Genomic DNA, 23,604 nt, shown 5'->3' on the forward strand with positions numbered 1-23,604 from the left:
CTTACATCTGCTTACAACTGCATTATAGTGTGTTATAAACCATTTATTAATAGTTTATATATTGCTTACAAGTCCTAAAGTGTTACAGACATATGCAACCTGTGACGTGGTATATGGTTATGGTTATCATTTATGATTCATACTTAACCACATCTCACTTTCACTCAGTGTCCAGTTTATTATGTCCTCCCAGCTAAAACGAATGCAGTCTAATAAAACAGCCCTGTGAATATTTTATCCTCCTCATTCAGTATAATACAATAAAATTCGACAGCAGCACAAACTACAACCTTCAAAATCACCATAAAGTTGAATCAACACCTCTCTATACTAGTTTCAACAAAAACCTGAACATTACACACTTCATGAAGGTTTGTATTGTTCATGAAGGATTTTGTACACACAGGTTCATACAGGTACAAGAGTGTGATATTTCTACTGCTGTTTCAGCCTCACCATTGCTGGGATACGACTCACAAGTAGTTCTTGGCTGTAAGTACTGTACTGTACTGAGCCAACATGCTCGACACCAGGAACCTGGCTGACGTTAGCCAGCATTAATGTTATTAATGACACCTTTTTTAACAAGTCAAATGCTGTGAGAAAGGTCTACAACATTAGTGCACAATGTAAACTTAATACTGATTTAGCAAAAGTAGGTACGTTATAATTGCAAACATCAGTTGAGGGTCACATGCTCGTATACAGTTTGAGTAAATCCTTCAACACTTTCATAACTTCAAAACCTTTTTTAGGTAGAGTATTTGAGTGAAAGTATTCAGTTACCTCTCTCCTTTGCAGCAGTATTTACAACAGACTAACAGTGACAATAAAACAAAAGGACACAAAATCAAAAGTGCACAAAGTTCAGTTACATATAATAATCTCGGGCTATCAGAGGGACATCAGTCATTGAAAACACATTGACCTTTGGCTTTATCACTTTGATACTGTTTTGATAACTATGACAAGTACAGTTTGGTTTATTTTTGGCATAAACTGTTCATGGGAACTGTTTCTTGGGCTCATTCAGCAAGCATTTTATGGGATTTATTACATAGCTTTAGATCTATTATAACTCATTGTTACATGCTGTACTTTTAATCAATTTTCTGTTCATCTTTTGTAATTTGCCTTTTCTCTCTGAGGGCTCCAACCTTTCCTGGGGATTTTTCTTTACATGCTCAAGTTTTTGTAGAGAACTTGTTCATTGTCTCTGTAGAGAGTTTAGGCAGGAACTGTTACCGTTGTGGCTGTAAAACCTGAGACATTGAATTCGATATCGGACGATACAAAAAAAGTCAACATATTCAAGGAAAATCACTGCTGCTAATAATAATAAATAACTGTACTAGCAGGTAATATTAAAACATTCTGGCCTCTGATGGTCAGTTCTGTGTGTTTGAAAGGAGAGGGCGATTGTGAGAAATACTCTCTTCCTGACAGGAAGTTTTGGGTGGATTTCCCCTCCTGGTCGTCCCTATAGGCTGTTACGATGTGGACGGATTTCCTCGTCAGCTGACACAACTCGTCGTCTGTTTCTCAGAGTGAAAAGAGAACAAGTATGAAAGCTGAGTTTCTTTCCTGTTTTAATTCAGTTTGACTTGACCAACTGATGACAGACCCAGCGAGGTGAGTCTGACCAGAGAGAGGGTCAAAGGTTAAAATGCAAGCAGGCAGAACAATAGCAGGAAGCCCACAGACACTCCGGGGCAGATAGTAAACCGCCGTAATGCTCTGCCTTGCTCACTGGCTCTTCGGCAGTACATTTAGCCCTGTCAAATTTACCCACACAGTTACGAGATGTTAACCAGCAACCCTCTAGACACGAGCTTCAACCAGTTTTGCTCAAATTTCAAATTTAATGACATCTATGGAGCAGTTAGTGAATCACACATTTTTATTTTTAAGGCGTTCCATGTAGACAAATTCTGAAATGTTTAAATCTGTTTTAAGCTTTTTGAAAACTGAATGAAAAGTCAACATCAAGTCTAAAATTAGTTGGATTAAAGCTTTGGAGTAACCATTAAATACTGTATATTGATATGGTTTTATTTTCATTTATTTTATGTCTATTTGACAAAACCACCAACAAACTCTAGTTATGCACAGTCACATCTTTGCCACAATTCATGCCACCCTGGTAAAACTTGCATCTCTGCATTGACTTTATATTCAGTGCTGCTTCATCTTTAGTAAAAATATGCTTTTTAAATAAGATTAAAATAAATCATTGTTGGAATATAATGGTCCACTGAAAAAAATTCTACCTGCAGTACATAAAATCTACACAAATCTGATGGTTGACAAAGTTAAAGGACTAGTATTTAGCATGTAGGTGGCCACAAAAAACATGAAAGGCTCTCTCTAAAGCCAGTGTTTGGTTTGTCTGTTCTGGGCTACTGTAGAAACATGATGGTGCAACATGGCGGGCTCTGTGAAAGAAGACCCACTCCCTATATAGATATAAAAGGCTCATTCTAAGCTAACGAAAACACAATGATTCTTATTTTCAGGTGATTATTGTCATGGAAATTTTTCATTGTTGCTCAAAAACCACACAGAGACATAAAGAAAGTATTAAACATTGTAAGTTATTGAAGCAGTTGTAGACACTGTACAATCCATCGCATCATCAGTAACAATTATACAAATGTCCAAATACAAAAACACAAAACAATAATACAATCAACTTGTATTTTTGGAGAGAAAGCATGTTGTTCAGCTGGCCCTTTCTCTGACTGTGAATACTTCTCCGGAAGTATGTGTTTTATATTTCTTCGGAAGCAAAGCTAAAAACAGTCAGGTCCTCAAGGGGACACTTCCACAAACTGTTACACCTTCTTATAAACAAGAATGGTCATACAATGATCCCACAGAGACCTCATGGTCAATAACCCTCAGATAGAAACAAATTCAAGAGTTCAAATAGCCTATGAGTAGGATTTCTTCACCAACATGTATACCAGAACGATACATCACATCAGTTGAAAACAAACACTGTCCTCTAAAGACTTATCAGATTTACACATAGAAATCTGCACAGCTATTTGTAACATGTATGATATATTCAAGAAATACATCAAATGATAACCTATTATTCAATTTTCTCTCACATTCCCTCCTTTTATCATTTGATAATTCTTCACTCAAGAGACCCCAAACTCAATACATTGTCTTTTTTAAAACAAAAGCACCAAAACACTCAACCATTATTACATTGCAACAAAACACTCCATCTGATGTAAGATTAAATCTCTTTCAACACATCCGCAAAAAGGTAAACATGACATCCAAAAATCCTAGACTCTTCTTACATTAAGACATTCTCAAACATGAAGCTGCATGTATTATACAACACTCAGTGTACAATTACTAGATGAAAAGTATCCTGTGGTGATGAAATGTCCCTTGCTGTGATGTTTCTTCTTGTCCCAGAGTAACTTACCTTGGTTCGATAATGACACCATTACCAAACCTTTACACACTGTCCCAGAAACTTGAATTTGTTTGTCAATAGCCTTGTGAGACCAACTCTTGCAGTTGGAGTTCAAGCAGGCTTTTCTCGTAGAACCAGTCTCACTCAGATTCTTGCAGCTGCTGGGAGAAAAAGAGCATCCCTTAATCACAGATTCATACTGAATGCAGCCTCACACACACACACAAAGTTGGGTTGCTTCAACACTTCTCCTCAACGCTGAATCAAGTCCTTCTGTCTTCGCATCACTCCAGACTTGTCCACACGACCCTCCCGGTCCTTCCTGTGGCCTCCTCACAGCCATGATGCCCCGAAGCCAACTTCAGTTTTGTTGTCCAAACGCACTTCAGTGTTGCTCATGACCACAAGCCTTCATGCAAAGGAGTTGGGGGAACTGCTGCGCAGGGTTATTTTAGACCTTGCCTTTGCGTGTAGGCCTCTCTGCTCACTCTGTCCAACAAAACCTTTCAAAATGGCTTGACACTCAATGACGTCTTCAACAGTCCCATTCGTCCAACCAAACTGTCATAAACTCAAACACAGTTAATTAATAATGACATCACAGTTGAAACACAACTTAAAGACAGCTGAAACAGGTGTGGGCTGAAGCTACAGCTTGTAACGTCAACCCTATTAACACACATCATGTTTAACCTTGCAACGCAAAAACAAAACAATTATACAAAACCGTTTATATCAGCTCTCCAGTTCCTCACTAATTCCCTACGACTACTAATACCAACTGAATACCCCCTCCAAGCGTGTAGGAGAACCTACGGTGGCCACAAAACTCGTAAAAGCCGTCTCTAGTGTCAGTGTTTGGTTTGTCCGTTCTGGGCTACTGTAGAAACATGGCAGTGAAACATGGCGGGCTCCATGAAAGAGGACCTGCTCCCTGTTTAGATATAAAGGGCTCATTCTAAGGTAACAAAAACACAGCGATTCTTATTTTCAGGTGATTAATGTCGTGGAAAACAGTCAGGTCCCTAGAAGGACACTTCCACAAACTGTTACACCTTCTTACAAACAAGAATGGTCATGATGATCCTACAGAGACCTCATGGTCAATAACCCTCAGATAGAAACAAGTTCAAGAGTTCAACTAGCCTTGGAGTACGATTTCCACACCAACATGTATACCAGAATGACAATGATATTAAATCACAATCAGCTGAAAACAAACAACCCTGTCGTCTAAAGGCAAAATGACACATAGAAATCTGAAACAAAATAAACTAACAGTTAAGCACTCAACTGTCTCATTTTACAGAGCAAGGAACTAAGTTTAGAATAGACAAAGCATGTAGGTATTTATTCAATTTCCTCTCACATCATACACTAATTAAAACATACTTATGAATATTATATCCCATTTCTGCCAAATCTGTTCCAATAGAAGCCACTAAAGCTTACATATTGGTCCTTTAAGGCCATGAAAAGGTGTAAAATGTCATTTAACTATACATTTTATTTGGTGATACTCACGTGGCTAATTGAGACTATTTCTTATTAAGACATTATATTAAAGATTTTTCATGATAAAATCAAAGTCTCAACAATTTACCATATGGATTTTTTCTTTCAACAAATGTCACCAGATGGACTTGAACCAGGAACATTGCAGTTCATGGTCAGTATCTTAACTCCTAAGCTACAGGAGTGTCCCATAAAAAGAAATTGCTAACAGGGAGATTCTGTCCTACAGAATTACAACCCTAACAAAACTAAAGTCTGCAGCCATGCTAGCAGCTCTGAGAGGCTGTTCTTAAAGTCTCCCTCCACTCAAAAAATATGCTTTTTTTGAGTTTGACACAAAAAGGCTGTTTTCACATTCATCTGCTGAAGGAGGAAAGTTTCTCTGAGCTCATTGGAAATCCAGTTTTAAGGGGCGGGTCTATGAGCAAATAAATCACAAATATCATCAATAGTGGCAGCCAATCCTGGTTCAATATTTAAACTTACACAAGTGTGATGTAGAAACTTGAAGCCTCCAGTGTACAAACACTGAGAACGGACATGACAGATGTTTCCCACTTTACTGTAAAGTAGTTAAACTTCTGAAATGAAATTTGTTTGCATTTTTATAGATTCTGGAATTTTTAATGAGAGAGAAGGAGGAGATATAATTTTCATGATTTTAATAAGATAATTTGACTTTATTTTGTGGGAAAACCATATCAGGACACAAATTATTATTCAAAGTAGATTATTTTATATACATCTTAAAACATGTCTGGAGTGGATCTTTAAGTAAAGCGGTGCTTTGAGCTAAACATAATGTCATCTTAGTTTAGCGTGGTGCTAACATTTGCTAATTAGCAATAAAGCAAGCAAGCAAATTTTATTTATATAGCACCTTTCACAAACACCAGTCACAAAGTGCTTCACAGTCAAAGAAATAAATTCAAATGCATTCAGAATAAATAAAAACAAAGACACCAGATAAAATATACAAGGAGAGCATATAAAATAGACAAATTAAGATATAAAATGGTACATACTACCCAAATGCCAATAAACACAAAGTACAACTCAGGATGCTGGGAGGACATGAATGTGTGCACCAAATTTCATGGCATATTCATTTTCATATCATTTATATTAATTTCATCAAATATTTGTTGAGATTTCACTCAGAACCAAGAATGTCGACCTCACAGAGCCATGCCGCTAAAAACTATAGAAAAAACCAAAACCTTGGTGGCCCCAAATCTGTGTCATGTAAAGAAAACGGCTTTGAAAGGGGGTACAATGTTGACAGTTTTACATGAGGTCTGTATTTTACACAGTACAGACAGAAAGATGGATGTATCCTACAGTGCCCCAAACACTACAGCAGAGCCACTTCACGCTTTACCGAAGGACACGACTGCAAACCATCTTCACAAAATTATATCACGTATATGATGTTTATGTTTTGTCAATAGTTTGAGATCATGTCTGTCCCTGTGGGCTGCTGCCTGGCTGATAAAGTGAATAACTCTAGATATGACTTCTGTGTTGTGGTCTCTCAGCTTTGTGTTGCCTTGAGACTTGCTTGATTAAATACAAGAAACAAAAGAAAACATTTTGTGACGGACGCATGATAATTGTTATCCTTGGCTGTCAGGATAACAACTAAATGGCACCAACAAACACACACATACCGTCACTCGCTGCTGACTGCTGAAAAACTGAGAACAACATGAATCAAGGTGTAAGAGAGACCTGAGCCAGAGGTCGTGGATTTCTCTCTGCTCACGTCCTGGTGACTATCTCAACCTCAGAAAATGCCTCCAATCAGCACTCTGAGCTGGAAAACAGTCGAGCAGACAAGAAAAACCATGAAAGATAAGAGGAAGTGAGAGAGGATTTACTATCAGTGTCACATCCCTCTGGTGTTCCCTGGTGTCTTTCTGCTCCAGCTGTTTATCGAAAATTTAACATGATTCAACAGAACATCCAGTGGAACCTGCAGTACCATAAATACTTTAATGCTGGGTTTTAACCTCCCTGGGTAAAAATAAGGACACAGTATGAGTCTGCGTTGGATATTAGGTCTGCTGATAATGGTTGTATTATCATTCATTCACCTTATGCTAGTCTACATGTAATTTTTGTCAAATATTTGTTAAAATATTTTATTAAATGCGGTGCACTTATTTGTACTATATTATGATATTGCACATGACAGACTGAAGCACTGTACCATTTTGTACAAAAAGGAAATGACTTACCCTTAACTCCATGACCATGTTTAATTTTTCAACTCCATGTTTCTAGTGGAAAGTAGAAATGTACTTTTCATTGATTGAACTACAACTAGTTTTAGCTGTTAAAATGATCAGCTGCTAACCTAAACCCATTTTTATCTGATAAACTGAACTGGAGCTAATTAAACTACATCAAACTGTTTTTGCTGCTAGACTAGACCATTAGCTATCCTGAACCAAAGAATCTGCCTCTAAACTCAACCGTCATCACTACTATGCACATCATAATGATGAATTGTGATGTGTTATAACTATGAGCCTTAACAGCATGGTAATTAACTTCACTAATTACTGCACACCAAGACTTAATTGGTAACACCTGCAATCATGGCAAATAACAGCAAATGGATTCTAATGAATTCTACCTCTACATAACACTGAACATAATACTTCCAAAACTGTAAATAACAAAAAAGCTATGATTTAAAAGGCAATTAAAAACTTAAAGCATCTTATTTTATCTAAATTGGTAGCTAACAATTTCTCTATAAACAGAAAGAAGTACCTTACTTACCTCACTTTTGTTGTACACACACAATGGACAGTACACCAACAAAATAAGTCAACTTAACTCCCAAAGCCAAACTATCTAATGTTACCTTTCTCTGCCTATATCTTTGCTAACACTCTCTTAATTAACAGAAATTAGAGCTGCCTTGTCTTGCATCACCTTAGCTGTACAAGATCGGTGGAATAAACTTAATAAAACAACCAATCAGAACCATAGAACAATCCTGCCTTTTCATTTAATGGCCTTTTTTACAATTAGCATTAACTAACCTGAACTAAACCATGGAACCAAACAGTCCAAATTGAACTGTTAACGGTAGCTAACGAACCAAACTGTTACAGCTGTAAAACTTTGAACAAACCTGAACCAAAGTTTTAGGTGTTAAACTGAAGTCTTAACTTAGGTGCACCAAATTTTAACAGAAAATATGACTCATTAGCTAACCTGAACCAAATTATTAGCTAACCTGAAACATTTATAGCTGTCAATCTGAACTGTTAGCTAACCTGAACCAGACTATTTTAGCTGCTGAACAGTTAACACTAGCTAACCTGAAACTGTTATTGCTTTCAATCTGAACTATTAGCTAACCTGAACCAAAGTTTTTGCTTCTAAACTCAACCATTGCATGCATTAACTAACTTGAAGGACTCTACCAAACTAAAATATTAACAATTATGAACCAAAAAGTTTTAGTTACTATTTCAAACTGCAACTGGAGCCAAAGTTTTAGGTGCTTATCTTAACTATTAGCTTAGGTTATGAAGCTACACCGAAATTTAACTGAAAATGTGACTTGTTAGCTAACTTTAATGCTTTAGTTGCTAAACTGGATCATTACCTAACGTGAACCAGAAGGTTTATTATTATTTTATTTATGGTTTATTTTATAGGGACAGATACAATGTACAAAGACAAAATGAAAATAGCTATCCTATGTAAGTATCAGAATGTTTATAGCAGATGCTAATTTGCAACACCCATCCCTAGAAGGGCTTTTGTGAAAATGAGAGATTATAACAGTGAGGAATAAGATTGCTATACTGAACTGTAACCTGAACCAAAGTTTCACAGCTGAGCTTTTAACAAACCCAGCCAGTTTTAGCTGCTGAACCAAACTGTTGCCTAACCTAAATCAAACATTTGCTGCTAAGCTGGCATGTTAACTAACCTGAACAAAAGTATTTGCTGCTAACCCGAACCAAAGCTTTTGCTACTTAATTGTTAGCTAACCTGAACCAAACCATTTTAGCTGCTCAACAGAACTGTTTTATAACCTGAACCAAAGTGAGAGGTCATTTTCAGGCTGGGTGTAAAACTCCTGATCCCTATAGTTTCCATAACTTTATGTGGAGGCATCAGTGATGCACTGAAGTAATGGCACAAGACAAATTATATAAATAGTGATGGGCAATCACTATACATGCTAGATACCAGATTCAAGTATAAATGCAGTTTTTCACAAAAAGCCAAAAGTCCATTTTGTGATGTGGAGAAATCCTTTTCAAAATTCCTGAATCCACATCAAAATCATATCTTTTGGAATTTTCCACCAAATTTCACTGAAATATTTTTGAAAGACAAGTTTAATGGATATCAAGTAATTGTACCAAGAGCAATTACTTTACTGTACCTCCCTGGTACAGTAGGGTAGAGTTTCAACGATGAGTCGATTAATCGATTAGTAACACTAATACTACTACAATAATCACCCACTATTTTGATATTCAATTAATCGTTTTGAGCCATTTTTTAAGAAAAGATGTCCAAATTATCTGATTCCAGCTTCTCAAATGCGAATAGTTTCTGGTTTCTTTAGTCTTCTCTGATAGTGAACTGAATATCTTTGGGTTGTTGAATGCTGTGGACAAAATATTTCTATAAGACATCACCTTAGGCTTTGGAAAACAGTGATCAACATTTTTTTTTTTTTAACATTTTCTGACATTTAATGGACCAAACAACTAATTGATTGAGGAAATAACCAACAACTTAATCGATAGAGAAAATAATCATTGGTTGCAGCCCTGCAGTAGAGGTAATAAACAGGTTTTCCAGAGTAGTTTCCCAGCCCGACTATTAACCCAAAAAGCACCAACATCTTGTCACTTCGTTCCAAACACAAATTCTGTCTTAATGCAAAATTTCCATGTGATGAAGATTTGATAAATGGAATATGACTTACATTTATTACAGTTTTTCTTCACATGAAAGCAAAGACTGGAACTGAAATTGGTCAGTTGACCTAGTGGAATGCCAATCAGAGGTCAGGTAGCTAGTTTTGCTGATCAGACACTTCCTTGTACAGTATCTCTGCCCTTGGTCTGTTTAAGTGTCCCTGAAGAGGAAATCAGCCGAACTTCATGGCGAGCAGCTCTGACAGACAGGAAACAGAGGAAGTTGAACGAGTTGAAAGGTGGCGGTGCTTTTCGTTCTGCTGAATTGCTAAGTCATCAAAACCTCTGTGAGTGGCGAGAGCGATAAAGTGCTGACGAGAACATTTGTTGAATTCTTTCTTTTACATGTTTTTGAGATGTTTTTTTGTCTCCTCTGTCTAAACATAGTTTACGACAGGGCCGTAGCCAGGAGTTTAAAAAGACTGAGGTCATGAGCCGAAGTCACCCCAACAGCACAATCTCGAAATGCTCACAAACCGTGTTCTAAAATTTCAGGACTTAATAATACATTTCAAATTAGACTTTTGCAGTGACCGTGTCACTGTGTGCTTGATGGATTGACTCACAGTCAGACTGGTTCTCTGGTTTATTAACTGAATCAGCTGAAAAAAGCGCAGACTGTGGTTAAATCCTGCTGATTTTCGAAAGAACCAAACCACCATTGCTTAACCAAACAGGAATTGTTGTAAATATAGAATTTTCATTTTCACTTTAATTCAGTGGCATTCCCCTTTAACAAGACAACACGCACGTAGACAACAGTGGTGAAGGGTGGGGGGGTCCAACACTGGTTGGCTTCCCATTTGTCGATAATAATGTACGAAAAACATGAGATACAATAAGATAAAACACAAAGAAATTATAAAAAAATAATACTTGATAATACTAAATATGACATTTCAGAGTTCGTGTTGGAAATATCATCAGGACCTTCATGATTATTACAAAATCAGCTCCAGGATGGAAAACATCCGTCTGTCCCAAAGCAACAATTATATTAATATAATATTAATAAAAAGCTTTAATATACAGTTCATTAATACTGCTTCATCAATTAGAATGTGCAAGGAATAAAATGTTCAGAGAGCAGATTGTGCCGAGCTGCAGTGTGTGTGTGTGTGTGTGTGTGTGTGTGTGTGTGTGTGTGTGTTAATTAAAACAACATTTTGGGAAATCCTCTCGTTAGCTCACCCAGAATCGGACTGAACACATGTAGAAATGGAAATATATAAAAGTATTTTTTGGTTTTAAGAGCAACTTTACATAAATAACAAAATGTAAATTGGGCAGCTTTGGAGTTGCTTTTTTTTTTTTTTTTTTTTTTTTGATTGAGCTAGGCTAACAGTTTCCCCCTGCTTCCAAACTGATATCCATCTGCTCATCTGACTCTGGAGAGGACACAACAAGAAGATTTACCAAAAAATGACAAACTGTTTCTTTAAGATGATGATGAGTAAAATCCAGTAGAACTCCTGTGGACTGTCTGCAGCGCCCCCTGCTGAGCAACACCTGTCTGTCTGTCTGTCTGTCTGTCTGTCTGTCTGTCTGTCTGTCTGTCTGTCAAGTCACCCACTAAATCTGTAAATCTCCTCTATGTGAGACGCTTTGCAAGAGGATGAAGTTGAGCCAGAAACTCCCACTATATCGGCTCCTTCTGAGGTCACAGGCTCATCCTACTGTCTGTAATGGCAGTCTGGTGTCTGCTGGGTATCGCTACCCTCAGTTTTTTTTCCGATGGTAGACACCAAATGGTGTGTGGGCAGAGCCACGTCCCTTTCAATCTGTAAAAGTAAGACTAAAGGCCTCAGTATGCTTCAAAGAAAGTGCCACTCCCCCCCCCCCCCCCCCCCCCCATCCTTCCAACAGCAGAAATGGGGGGTCTGCGTCTGTCAATTTTTGTAACTTTCTGAAATTGCGAATGTGTCAATCATGTCCACTTTACGCAGTGATTGGCCAGGTGTGTGTGGAGGCGTGAACGTAGGTGGGGTTTCAACTCTCTCACACCCTCTTTTATCATTCTTCACACAACTACATCTGTCCCTTTTCATGTGAGCAACCGTGTTCAACACCATGAACGTCTTTGAGAAGAGACTTAAAGTGTGCACCGCTTGTCGTCTCAATGCCACGACATGCGAAAGACACATAGTCGATCAAGCACTCCTTAATACAAACACTGTAATTCTACTGTTTAACTGGCATATGTTGAGTTTTAAAGGGTAATCCACACTGGCAGTGTTTAATGAAATGTTTCTCGGGCATTTTGATCACTTTTTGATCACAAAAATCCACACCGACACTGCCAATCACAAGAGCGTAAAGACACAACTCAAAGTATTTTTCTCATCTCATATCTCATACTAAGTATTTGCTGCTATCTTTGTAGATGGCAAGATGGCGCTCTTCACACAACTACTTTTATTTTCATGTGAACAACTGAATAGCACACGATGAATCCTTTTGACTGGATTGTCTGAAAAGGTGCTCATCTATCCCTGTTTGAATGGTTCACCGACCTTCTCTATGACAGCAGATGACACTTTTTAACTTCACTTGAAGCATATTGAGGCCTTTCAACAGTAAATCAGGACTGAATCCGTCTGTAAACAATCAGCTCCCACCAACATACAAGGTGCTGAACAGTCATCCATCTGTCCGTCTTTCCCCCGTCGATCAATCAGCCGGTGAGCTCAACGGGAAGCTCCCGGCTGCACAGCGCCTCCCACTGGCGAGCGAGGAGTGAAATCAGTCTCTCTCTGCTGTCGGCTCCCGGGACGAAGACGCACCACTGGACTTCGCCCTCAGCGCCCCCGCTGGCTCCACCCGCCCTGAGCGAGGACTCCTCCCCTCCGGCGGCGAAATGGTCCATGGTGAGGTGGCAGAGCAGGTCGGGGCCGGGCAGGTCGTCAAACACCAGGGTCAGAGCCTGAGGGTACGTCTGGTAGCCCAGCAGGACCCGGTCTAGGTCCCGGATCCTCCGAGCCTCACGCAGCTGGTACCGCTCCCTGAGGGAGAACATGAGGAAGATGATAAGGAGGATGATGACTTTCACTATACTGTTTTATAATAAGCTGACAGATGTCACTTCAGTTCAACACACAACAGTCCTCGACTGACATTTATTATCAGATGTTCTGTGGAAGTTCAATTAAATCATTTCCCAGAATCTATAAACTAGGCCTCGGATATACGTACCCAACTTTATTTGTAATTTGATATTTTCAAAAAATAAATAAATAAATATTCAATAGAATAAAGGGCTTGCCACACAACAAAAGCAGCTCCAGCTTTAGTTAAAACCTTGTAAAAGTGTTATCTTGAAGTGGGAGAGTGAGCAGAGCTTCTGCATCTGCATGATCAGGCTCGCAAAAAATAAACAAATAAGACGAAATTTGAAATTGGTTCAAAATTTCAGCGCATCTTCATTGATTTCTTCACATTCATTTGACCAGAACCCGTCTGATCCCTGATTCTTATTAAACATTATCTTTAAAAGCTCAGTTTGTTTTCATTTTCAAGTTTATATTATAGACTATTATTCAGGCTGTTCAAGACATTTTGAAATGAGTCTGTATCTGCTGTTTGAAACTCAATTTCTGGATTGTAAACTCAGTTAAAACACTGGAACAGTTTGAGTTTGTAGACTGCAGAGCAACACACACAAAAAAACAACAAAAAAACCCCCAAAAACAGCAGTTTCAGCAGCAGATCTGCTCTACTTCTGGGCTCAAAGAACTGATGCTTCTTCTGTTTCAGCATCATTTCTCTGAGGTGGATCAGTCCTCTGAAGTGCTGCTGTTGGTTAATTACAAATGTTGAATTTTAAACAACTTTTGTATCATCAGATTTTTGATTGAAAAGACTCCTCGCAGTTGGAAATGACATCTATGGGAGAGATACTCTGCGTAACTCACTACTGTTTGTTAGAGCAAAATAACCCCACAACAGCTTTCATGATGTCAGACTGAATAATGAAATGGCTATTTAGTCAGTCAAGTTATCAGGTATCACCACCATGTTCTCTGTGACAGAGCTGTCTACATGTCACACACAGCATCTCGCCTGCCAGTCAGTGTCTCTTCTTCTTCCTCTTTTCCTGCTGCAGACGAAAACAAACACGACGGTTTATTTTCTGTTACTTACTTCCGACTCTGCTGCACTCAGAGGAGGCGACATGTTTCACTGATTTTATTCATCATTTTAAGTCTGACCCGCCTCCTGATCTTAAGGCCGCCACTGGAAATTATTCTTCTCTTAAGGGGGCAGAGTTCCTGTTTACTCACCTGGAGGGAGGTTCTTTGGCAAAGTCCGGCAGCGGATAGTTAACGTAGTCCTCGTCCAATAGGAACACATCTGTGCTAGTCAGGATCAGAGTCCTGGGCTGGAGTACAGGTGAGGGGGCGGGGCCAGTAAAGGAGGAGGAGCCTGAGAGGGTGGAGCCTTGGCTGGACAGAGTGCTGGGGATCTGAACCTGTAGGAGAGGAACGAAAGGCAAGTAAAAAAGTATAATAATTATTTTATGAGTTTAAAATAACAAATTCAAATTCTGGAAAAACAGCAATGCAAAACCAGCTAAGAAATCATCATTACATACTAAGTCAATTACAGGATTTTTAAGCCTGAAATCATTTTTGGACACTTGTGGGCAGAGGAAACAAGCCGCGACCATAACACTAACATATTACTGACACCTTTTACACTGATATGGCAAACTTGTCAGCAAACAGTTGCTTATTGTCACATTTCACACATCACAAAAGAGCTGGCTCTTTAGCTGTTCCACTTTCTTCACCTGCCAGTCTCTAACTTTTTCTGTCTACCGTTTGGTGCTGAGCAAGTAACGTATGGTGGGTTTATCTGAGGTTTTTCCCCTGAAAACAGCTGCATGCTGTGGCAAAAAATGAGAGCAGTGCAAGTGAACCAAAACAGTAAAGTTGTAAGATGGAAAACCCAAACAATGCACTGAAAGATGTTGAAATGCTCCACAGAGCTGAGGGGAACTGTACAGTCACATGATTCTCTGTTTACATCCAAGTAGTCATTTAATACAATATAAAATCACTGAGAATGGCTGATAGTTAGATAGATAGTTAAACATTTTGAAACATATGCTTATATGCACTGTGCAAAGTTAAAAAATACACATCTTAAACGCTCACTTATTAACACTGTATCATGTTTATTTAATCTGTACATAAACAGGAATGTAAAAACTACAGGTCGTGGTTTTAAGAGGAGTTATGTGCTAGAATTATTTGTTGATGGACAACAGTTGGGTGCAGTGAACATGTGAAGCTTCCTGAAGTCTTGCTGTCTCAGTCAAGTTGCCAGGTTTGATACCATCGTGTCTATACAGAGATCAAAACCAAAACCTGCGCTTACCGACTGTTTCTGGCAATTCACACTACAGCCGGAGACGCTGAACAGAAACGCTGGAGGGACGAATACACTCTTGTTCAAACAGTTCCAGCATATTAACTCCCCCTAAAATCACAAATTACAAAGGGAAGTATTCAAACCTGGAAGACCAGCAGGTACAGCAGGACGTTGAAGGAGCGTGAGGATGAAGACGCTGCACTGGCCGGAGTCTTCCTCTCTGCCACGATGAAGGTCAGGTCTCCCATCTCCTCCTCACTGGGATAAATAAACTTCACCCTGCTGCTGTGGACCAGCTCGTAGTTCTGCATCTTTCCTGCAGGGGGAGACAAAGTCACATCTGTCATCATCATCAGCTCAACTCTGTGAGCCGCCGAGGACGATGAGTTAGCTTCGAGTGTAGCAGGAAGAGCATCGTATGGATGATCGATGGCCAATCAGATTATTAAAGTAGTATTTGATATTAAATTTCCTCTGAGGGACAGTATCCCAACATGGTTACCTGTGTTTGTGTTGGTGAACTGGGAGTAGAAGTCCTGATCTGATGGCTCTGGAGGAGGAAGCTGCTGCTGCAGACTGAGAGCTGACATCAGCTCCTGCAGGAAGACGCCCGTCCCGTAACTGTCCCTGCTGAGACAGCAGACGATGTGATCGGCCGAACGACCTGCAGATACAGAGAGAATGAATATTAGCAACACAGAATATTAGCATTAAGCTCAGTATTTAAATATGCATGACCTCTACAGACACCGGATGTGTCTACACTCACTGACCTACGACTCTGAAGTACTGGTCGAACAGTCCCACGTTGACAGACAGCAGCTCAGAGAGTCTGATGGACAGACAGCAGCACAGACAGACGTCTGGATCTCCAGAGTCCGTTATATCCAACACTGACAGAGAGATGAAGAGATACACAAAGAGAGAAAAGATTTAACAAAACTGAAAGTCTACAGAGGCACTTAATGCCCCTCTGAGGCTGTAATGTTCACTGCACATCAGAAAACAAACTGTGGGATGACTGAAATATAAAAATAAACCTCTGCTGTTCTTCAATACATACAATTTTTTGTAGTGACTTTGAAGGAATTTAATAAAACAATCACCACACTTTCAAGGTGGAGACCTAAGATTAGTGTCACCAATTCAGTATCTTAGCAAATGTGAAATATGGTCACAATCTCCCCTTCTGTTCCTGAGTTACAGTGTTGAATAACGGCCAGAAAAGTGTTTTTGTAGAGAAGTTGACCTTTTGGATATAAAATGTTATCACTTCATTGTTTTATCCTATTAGACATTCGTGTGAAACTTTGTAATGATTAGCGTGTGAATTCTTGAGTTATGGCCAAAAACATGTTTTGTGAGGTCACCATAATCTAAAATCAGTTAATCCTTGAGTCCAAGTGGACGTTTGTGCCGAAATTTGAAGAAAATTCTCCGAAGGCATTCCTGAGATATCGAGTTCATAAGAATGGGACAGACATGCAACCCAAAAACAGAAAGCCACAGCGGTCGCCAGCATGGAGGCATAAAAATGTAAAGTTGACTTAACTTAGAAACTAAGAAACAGTACTGGCAAAAGAATTAGGAGTTGTTTCATGAGCAGCTATGATAGTAGTTGTACACGGCTCGTAGCAGTAGAAGTAAAAATAAAATGGATTAGTGGTAAAAGTAACAGGAGCAGTTACAAGTAGTGGTAGTAGCAGGAAAGAAAGGAGTAGCAGTAGCAGTGCATTATAAGTACTGTTTATTTCTCCAAGCATTAGATAAATGTAGTGAAGTTAAAAATATAATATTTCCTCTGAAATAAGTGCCTCAAAATTGTAGTGAAATTTTTAAATTTTTTTATAAAATTGTAGCAGTGGCAGTAAAGTAGCAGTGACTCCTATTAAATTATGAGATTCAAATTTCTGACTGAACCAATCGTGTCAGTTCATCCTACCTGAGTGATGACCAAGTGTGGAGGCGGCGTCTTCCAACAGGAAGTAGATCGTATCAGTGGAGAGCAGCAGATAGCAGGTGAGCTCAGTCTCTGGAGACTTGTAGAGAACCACAGACAGCCACAAGACCTGTCTCACCTCCTCTGCCTCAGACTGATGTCAGGGGCACATAAAAGTAAGAAAGAAAACTAGATATGAAGTTGGAATTAGGAAAAAAAAAAAAAAAAGACGATTGATGCTGTGGGAGAACAATCTTAAAGCTGGGACAGTAAATGAACCAATTGGGCTTCATCACGGGTCAAAAATAATCAGAGAAGTGACAATTTTTCTCTATAGAAACCAAGGGAGGAGAGCAATTTAACATTCTTCTATCTGTTTCTAGTTTGAGCCTGACTCTAAACTCTACATGCTGTCTGTGCCCTGGGCTCGGCTTACAGACAGGGTTTAAAAAAAAAATTAAAACCTTAAACAGCTATCATTTATTTCAGGAAACAGTTGTCAGTAAGTTGATTTGGGGCTAAAACAGAAATGTGTGTGTGTGTGTCTCATACCAGTGCTATATATCTGTGGAAGTAAGGCAGCAGCTGTTGTCCTCCGAGCCCAGCCAGGAGCTTCAATCCTGGGGAGAGACCCGGGGTGAGATGGGGGGAAGGCTGGTTCTCCTCTACCTGGAGACAGGAGGAGTCCCAGCTGAGGAAGAGGAGGGAGGAGAGAGGAGAAGTGAGGAAAATATAAAGATATGAGTAATAAGTTAATAAGTCATCTCTCATGATCGCTGCTGTGGAAGAAGACGATACACCGTTTCTTCAGGGAGCAAATGTAATAAAACTGCTGCTTTTCTGGAAAGTTGATGCTGGAAAACAGGACAGTGGCACATGTGATGTGTAGTGAAGTGTAATCAGTTGAGTTTGTGAAAATCAGATCAGCTGATGAGTCCAGGGGGTTGATGTGATGTATATTTTTAGTAGTCCTGCACAGAGGTCTTCACAGGTCTGATCTAAAATGTGGTAGACTGGAACAGACCCACACAGAGAGACTAAAAGCGGCACGACGCTCCACCAATCAACAAGCAGCTGCACATGTCATTTTTCCTGCACTTCACAATTCTCTCTCTCTCTCTGTCTGAATCAAAAAACATTTTTTTCTCCGGTGACAATGACAATGCATCACCTGATCAGGGCTGGTCACACTTATGTCCACTTGAGTATAAGACATACTTACATATTGACACAGACCTGATTAGACTAAAGATAATTTGGACCCGTCAGACTCCTCTAAGGATCATCTGTATGTATTGAATGTAAATGTATCAACAGAATCCATTTAGCCTTGAGTGAAAGCTGTGTCTCTTTCATCACTATGCTGATTGTCAGGTTGTTCAATCAAGGAAACAATTTAAAGCAGTCACAGTGATCCAGCTACTATAATTACTTCATTTTTATTTTAAGTGTGGTGTTGATGAATAATACAGTTCCACAATTCAATATTTAATGGAAACAAAGGTGTAACTCCTTGCTGGAATAATAAATAAAGTGATAAAACACCAGGCAGCAGTGTGATGACTTCACTGACAGTGACAAAAATAAATAAATTCTAAAAAATAACTTCTTTTTATGCGATTTTATGAAATTTGATAGTAGTGATCATTAGAGTCTGACCAATACAGCTATTTTTATTTCAAGAGTTTAAAAACAATTATAATGTAGGCATTTCAACAGTGTTTGAATAAGAGAACATCAACAAGAAACTTGAGGTTAAAGCTTTTTTAAAATTTATATCGTAACATAAATAGGCTTATATATTCATCAAAACAGAACAAGGCAACAAGTAAATGAATAATCAATCAACTGAAAATAAGTTTTATACAAAATGAACGTTTGTGAGTAGCCCGACCGTCTTCATTTGAACACGTGATTAAACGTGTCCCTCAAACACACTTTCAGCTTTCCTGCTCTTCAGGCGTTTGGTGAAGGTTTTTTTTTTTGCAGGTCATTCTCCTCTGCTCTTGTTATAATTTAATTATGACTTGAAGTAGTTGCTTAGCAACATAGAATTTTTAAACATGAATCTCACAAAAATAAATGCATTTCATAAACGGGTAAATTTTAACCGGTGGAGGTTATAGGTGTAAATACCTATGTTTTTAATCTGGAGCCAACAATATGCGGTGCTTCACAACAGTATTTTAGGAAAAGTCAAAGACTGAAGGACATGAATATTTTATTAAAACATACTAACATACAATTATCTGTGGCAGTTCTAGAGTTAAAGTAAAACCGTGATATTATCAGGCAGCTGTAAATGCAGGCACAGCCACAAGAGGAATAATTCTGCAGTAATGTGGAGAGAAAGTAATCTATATTGGACTAAACAGAAATGTTTAAGAATTCTACCTGCTGGAGCCGTGTGATTTCTTGGTATTGGTGCAGCAGCACTGGTCTCTGGATCTGTGACGGCCTGACAACACATCAACAAACAGGTGTCAAACAAATTGGGAGAAGAAACCAGGAGAGTTCAAACAAAATGACACCATAAGGAGGAAAATTCCTTTGTTGGTCTGAGTGTATGAACAGGTAGTTTTGTCTTCACCTTGTGTGTGTTGTCCCTGATGTGGACAGGGTCTGCAGGGTCGGGGTAGAGCCACCATCTTCAGCCCCTCCAGAGAGGCTCTCTGCTGGCTCAGCTCCCCCAGGAAAGAGTTTCTGTCCCGGGCCAGAGGGAAGAGCAGCAGCAGCCTCTGACCTCCCAGCAGCAGCTCCACAGTGTGACTCCTCCTGGACACAACATGGTGGTTAAAATACAGATATGACGACATTTAAGAGCAAGGAAATTGAAGAATAGGAACAACATATGAGAACATCAGATGTACGAGAGTCAATTTTAATGGTCTGTTTTCAAAAACATGGAATTAATCTTTGTGTGACACCAGAATAAGAAGAATACATCGAGTCCATTGATTTAGACCAATCACAGACTCCGTACCTGTGGTGGTGTTTTGGGTCGGGGCAGGACGTGTTGCTGGTTTTATCCCCGACATGATGAGCTCTCTCTCTGGGGTGAAGCACCACAGAGCCGAGGGGCACACGGACCAGCCTGCACCAGGATGAGGATGAGGAGGAGGAGGAGGAGGAGGAGGGGTGATGAAGGTCAGTGCTGCTCCTCTCTCTTTCTGCCAGCTCTCTGAAGTCCATCTTCAGCACCCAGAGGTGTCGGTGGGTGAGGAAGAGGAGAGAAGGGAGTGTGGGCTCTTCGTTCTTGGGTAAGATGTCTGACAGGAGGGAGTGGGTGTCTGAGGCAGAGGAGGAGGAGGAGGAGGAGGAGTAAGAAGAGGGGAGGAGGTGGGCAGGGTAGCCTCCCCGGGCTGCCTGACTCTCCTCCAGCTCCCACGAGTTTAGGAGCAAGCGGGGGAGGAGCTGAGGAGTGTTGAGAGGCTCCGGATCAGTCTGAAACTCTCCTGCCTGCATGAACACAATGACAGAAAGACTTTAGCTTGATAAAAGTTTTAAAAAAAAAATCTACAGTGACAGAAAACTGATCCGAGGCTGTTCAGGGATTCAAAACAGCTCATGTGCTTCTCTCTGACCTGGATCAGCGGTGTCAGCTCAGTCCTGGTCTGCCGCAGCTCCTCGGCCTCGGAAAAGATGTACCAGCGGGTCGGACCGTCCCGGAGCCCGAAGGCGAGACAGGAGTCGGGGAGCTCGTCTCGCGAGGAGAGCAGGAGCTGGGAGTAGGGCAGCAGGAGGTTCACCTGCAGGCCGGACAGCACCTCCTCTGTGGTCGGACTCTGCTGCTGGTCTGAGAACAGGAGAACAGATCGCTGTTAATATTTCACCAGAATCATTACAGCACAACAGGTCTACCACACATCATTTAATTTACTGCATGTTGTAGCTGCAAGTAACAATTGTTTTTATTATCAATTAAACTGCTGATTAAATCCATCAATTAATATGATTTGGTTTAAAACACAGGTCAGTTTACAATAATATAAAACAAAGAAAAGCATCAAATCCTAATATTTAAGAAGCTGAAACTAAGGAATGTTTGTACAGAAAAAATTACTTAAACAATCGCTCAAATTATCTAAATGGTTTCCGATTAATTTTCTGACAATCCACTACTCAATTAACTGATTGATTATTTCGGCTCTACTGTATATATCTGGATTACGATGGGTTTTTTTCAGTTGTGTTTATTCTAAAAACATTATATTAACAAGAACAGCAACCACAGCTTCCATATTTGTTTACAAGAAGTATCTAAACAAAAGTCTGACTGAAGCTGATTGTGTGTTTACCTGCGTCCTGATTGGTCCATGTGAAATCCTCTGATAGGTACAAGAGGCCCAACAGCCGGTCCGTCAGCACCAGACAGGCCTCCTTCTGCTCCACCTCCTCCTTCACCTGAAGACAGTAGCACCAGAGAACCCTGCGGACCTGCACCTCCTCCTCTTCCTCTTCACGCAGCTCCACCTGGTCGCTGGGCCCCGGAGGAGGAGCAGCGAGCGACGTGGAGGAGGAGCAGACCGACTCCTCAACCGAATCATCCAGACCCATCTCGAAGTAGCCGTCCCTGGAACCTGGACTGGAATAATGAGTATAAACAGTCATCTACACAGTCCTTCTCTCCTGGCTGCAACAGCTGTGGAAACATGGAAGTATGGGAATCACAAAAACCAGCAGGAGGTTTAAGGGATCTCACCAACCTGCCAGAAATCCCAGAACCCAGTTTTTAAGGGATCTCAGACACCGGTAAAAATTTTAAGCTCTCAGAACCTTTTCGGAATCCCAGAAACCTGTGGGACATTTAGAGGATTGGAGAGCCCATTGGGAAACCCTGAACCCAGCAGGAGCTGTTAAGGGATTGCAGAAACCAGTTAGATCCCAGAAACCAAGAGGAATGTCTGGAAATCATAGAAATTAGGCAAGACCAGTGGGACCTTTAGAGGATCCTAGAAACCACTGAAATTCATTGTGAGTGCCAGAAACCAACGTGAATTTTAGGGAAACGATTGGAAACCCCACAAGCAAACAAGAAATGAAGGGAATCTCAGAAACCTTAAGGAATCCAGGAAACCAGCACAAACCTCTAGGAATCTCAGAATATTCGGGGATCTCAGAAACCATTGGAAATCCAATAAATGAAGGGAAACTTAAGTTTTAAGGGATCTCTGATGCCAATTTGAATTTTTGGGGATCTGAGAACCATTAAGAATCCCATAAACCAGGGGGGACATCTAGAAATCCCTGAAACCAAGACGAGAACATTGCTGGTTGAATTACCTGGGACTTCCCACTTCTGTGCCCTCTACATGGGACTGAACCTCTCTGGATTCAGACCTCCTCTCTTTTCTCTCCACTTCCTCTTCCTCCTCCTCCACCTCCTCTTCCTCCTCCTCGTCCATCTTCTTCTGCTCCTTCCAGGTAGAGCCGAGACGCTGGGAGAGCTGGATAATGAAGTCTTTGTCGGAGGAGGAGGAGGAGGAGAGGGAGAGCAGGCGAGTAGGAAGAAGAGGACACCAAGTGGCGCTGCAGGTGGAGCAACTGGTTTCAATTTGTGTGGAGGAGGAAGAAGAGCAGACACAACTGGAGGAGAAACAGGAAGAGCAGAGATTTCTAAGTTTTCCACATAAGAAACATCAGTTCAAATTATTTAACACTTGTCCTATTAGCTATTTACTTTCATAAATACCCCCATTCACAGTTATTTCACCAACTGTCCCACATTACTGATTCCTTTTCATTCGTTATCTGTTCTTTTGCTTTACGGTTGTAGCTCGATGCAGCTCAATTAAACTGACAGAGAAAAACTGAGGGCATTAGAGATTTGGAAGTATTAAAGTAAAATTGTCTTATCAAGGCTGACTTCTCCTGAAGCTGTTCTCCAGTGGAGGAGGGAGGAGCAGCAGCACCTCCTACTGGACACATAAAGACCTACAGCTGCCTCCATCTTGACTTCCAGCAGGTTCTGTTAGCAGGAGATAAGCCTGACTGAATAAATAACATTAATAAAAGTGACTGTAGCAGCTGTGGAAGTAGTAGTGCAATTGATAGTAGTACTTGGGGTAACAGTTTCAGTAGCAGCAGTAAAACTAAAGAGTAGCAGGAGCATCATTAGTCTTTTCTGATGTTGTTGGGGTGGTTGTAGATGTACAGCTGTTTACGGTTTTCACCTGCACCAGTTTACAGCAGTGTTAGCTGGTGTTTATCAGGTACTACTATAATGTTTTTTTGAATTTTTTGCCCATATTGAACAGCTGACAGTATAGAGACAGACAGGAAACCAATGAAGAACGAGGGCTATGACATGCAACAAAGGTCCCCGGCTGGAATCGAACTGAGGATGTTGCGGTTGATGTCTCAACCATTCAGCC

At 40.2% G+C, this 23,604-nt stretch overlaps 1 protein-coding gene and 2 long non-coding RNA genes across 4 annotated transcripts in view; 2 read left to right on the top strand and 1 right to left on the bottom strand.

Moving 5' to 3' along the window:
- Nucleotides 1-12,019, top strand: LOC122981257. Its single transcript, XR_006403197.1, has 3 exons — nucleotides 1-79; nucleotides 9,775-9,779; nucleotides 12,007-12,019. It is a non-coding gene; the product is annotated as an uncharacterized LOC122981257 (long non-coding RNA).
- LOC122981255 overlaps nucleotides 1-23,604 on the top strand; it is a 571,779-nt gene that overhangs the window by 94,874 nt on the left and 453,301 nt on the right. The gene's annotated exons all lie outside the window — the stretch shown is intronic.
- nisch (nischarin) overlaps nucleotides 10,613-23,604 on the bottom strand; it is a 27,198-nt gene continuing 14,206 nt past the window's right edge. The window contains exons 16-28 of one of the 2 annotated variants that reach the window (XM_044349884.1): nucleotides 22,514-22,816; nucleotides 21,529-21,815; nucleotides 20,815-21,026; nucleotides 20,214-20,689; nucleotides 19,821-20,005; nucleotides 19,625-19,688; nucleotides 17,783-17,921; nucleotides 17,234-17,384; nucleotides 16,065-16,184; nucleotides 15,794-15,955; nucleotides 15,435-15,607; nucleotides 14,199-14,386; nucleotides 10,613-12,920 (exon numbers count right to left, since the gene is read on the bottom strand). In XM_044349884.1, the coding sequence (XP_044205819.1) occupies nucleotides 12,593-12,920; nucleotides 14,199-14,386; nucleotides 15,435-15,607; nucleotides 15,794-15,955; nucleotides 16,065-16,184; nucleotides 17,234-17,384; nucleotides 17,783-17,921; nucleotides 19,625-19,688; nucleotides 19,821-20,005; nucleotides 20,214-20,689; nucleotides 20,815-21,026; nucleotides 21,529-21,815; nucleotides 22,514-22,816 (2,788 nt within the window). In that variant the 3' untranslated portion in view covers nucleotides 10,613-12,592. The other variant, XM_044349885.1, reaches the window with a different exon arrangement.

The sequence above is a fragment of the Thunnus albacares genome, chromosome 4, assembly GCF_914725855.1.
Source record: "Thunnus albacares chromosome 4, fThuAlb1.1, whole genome shotgun sequence".
Taxonomy (NCBI): Eukaryota; Metazoa; Chordata; class Actinopteri; order Scombriformes; family Scombridae; genus Thunnus; species Thunnus albacares.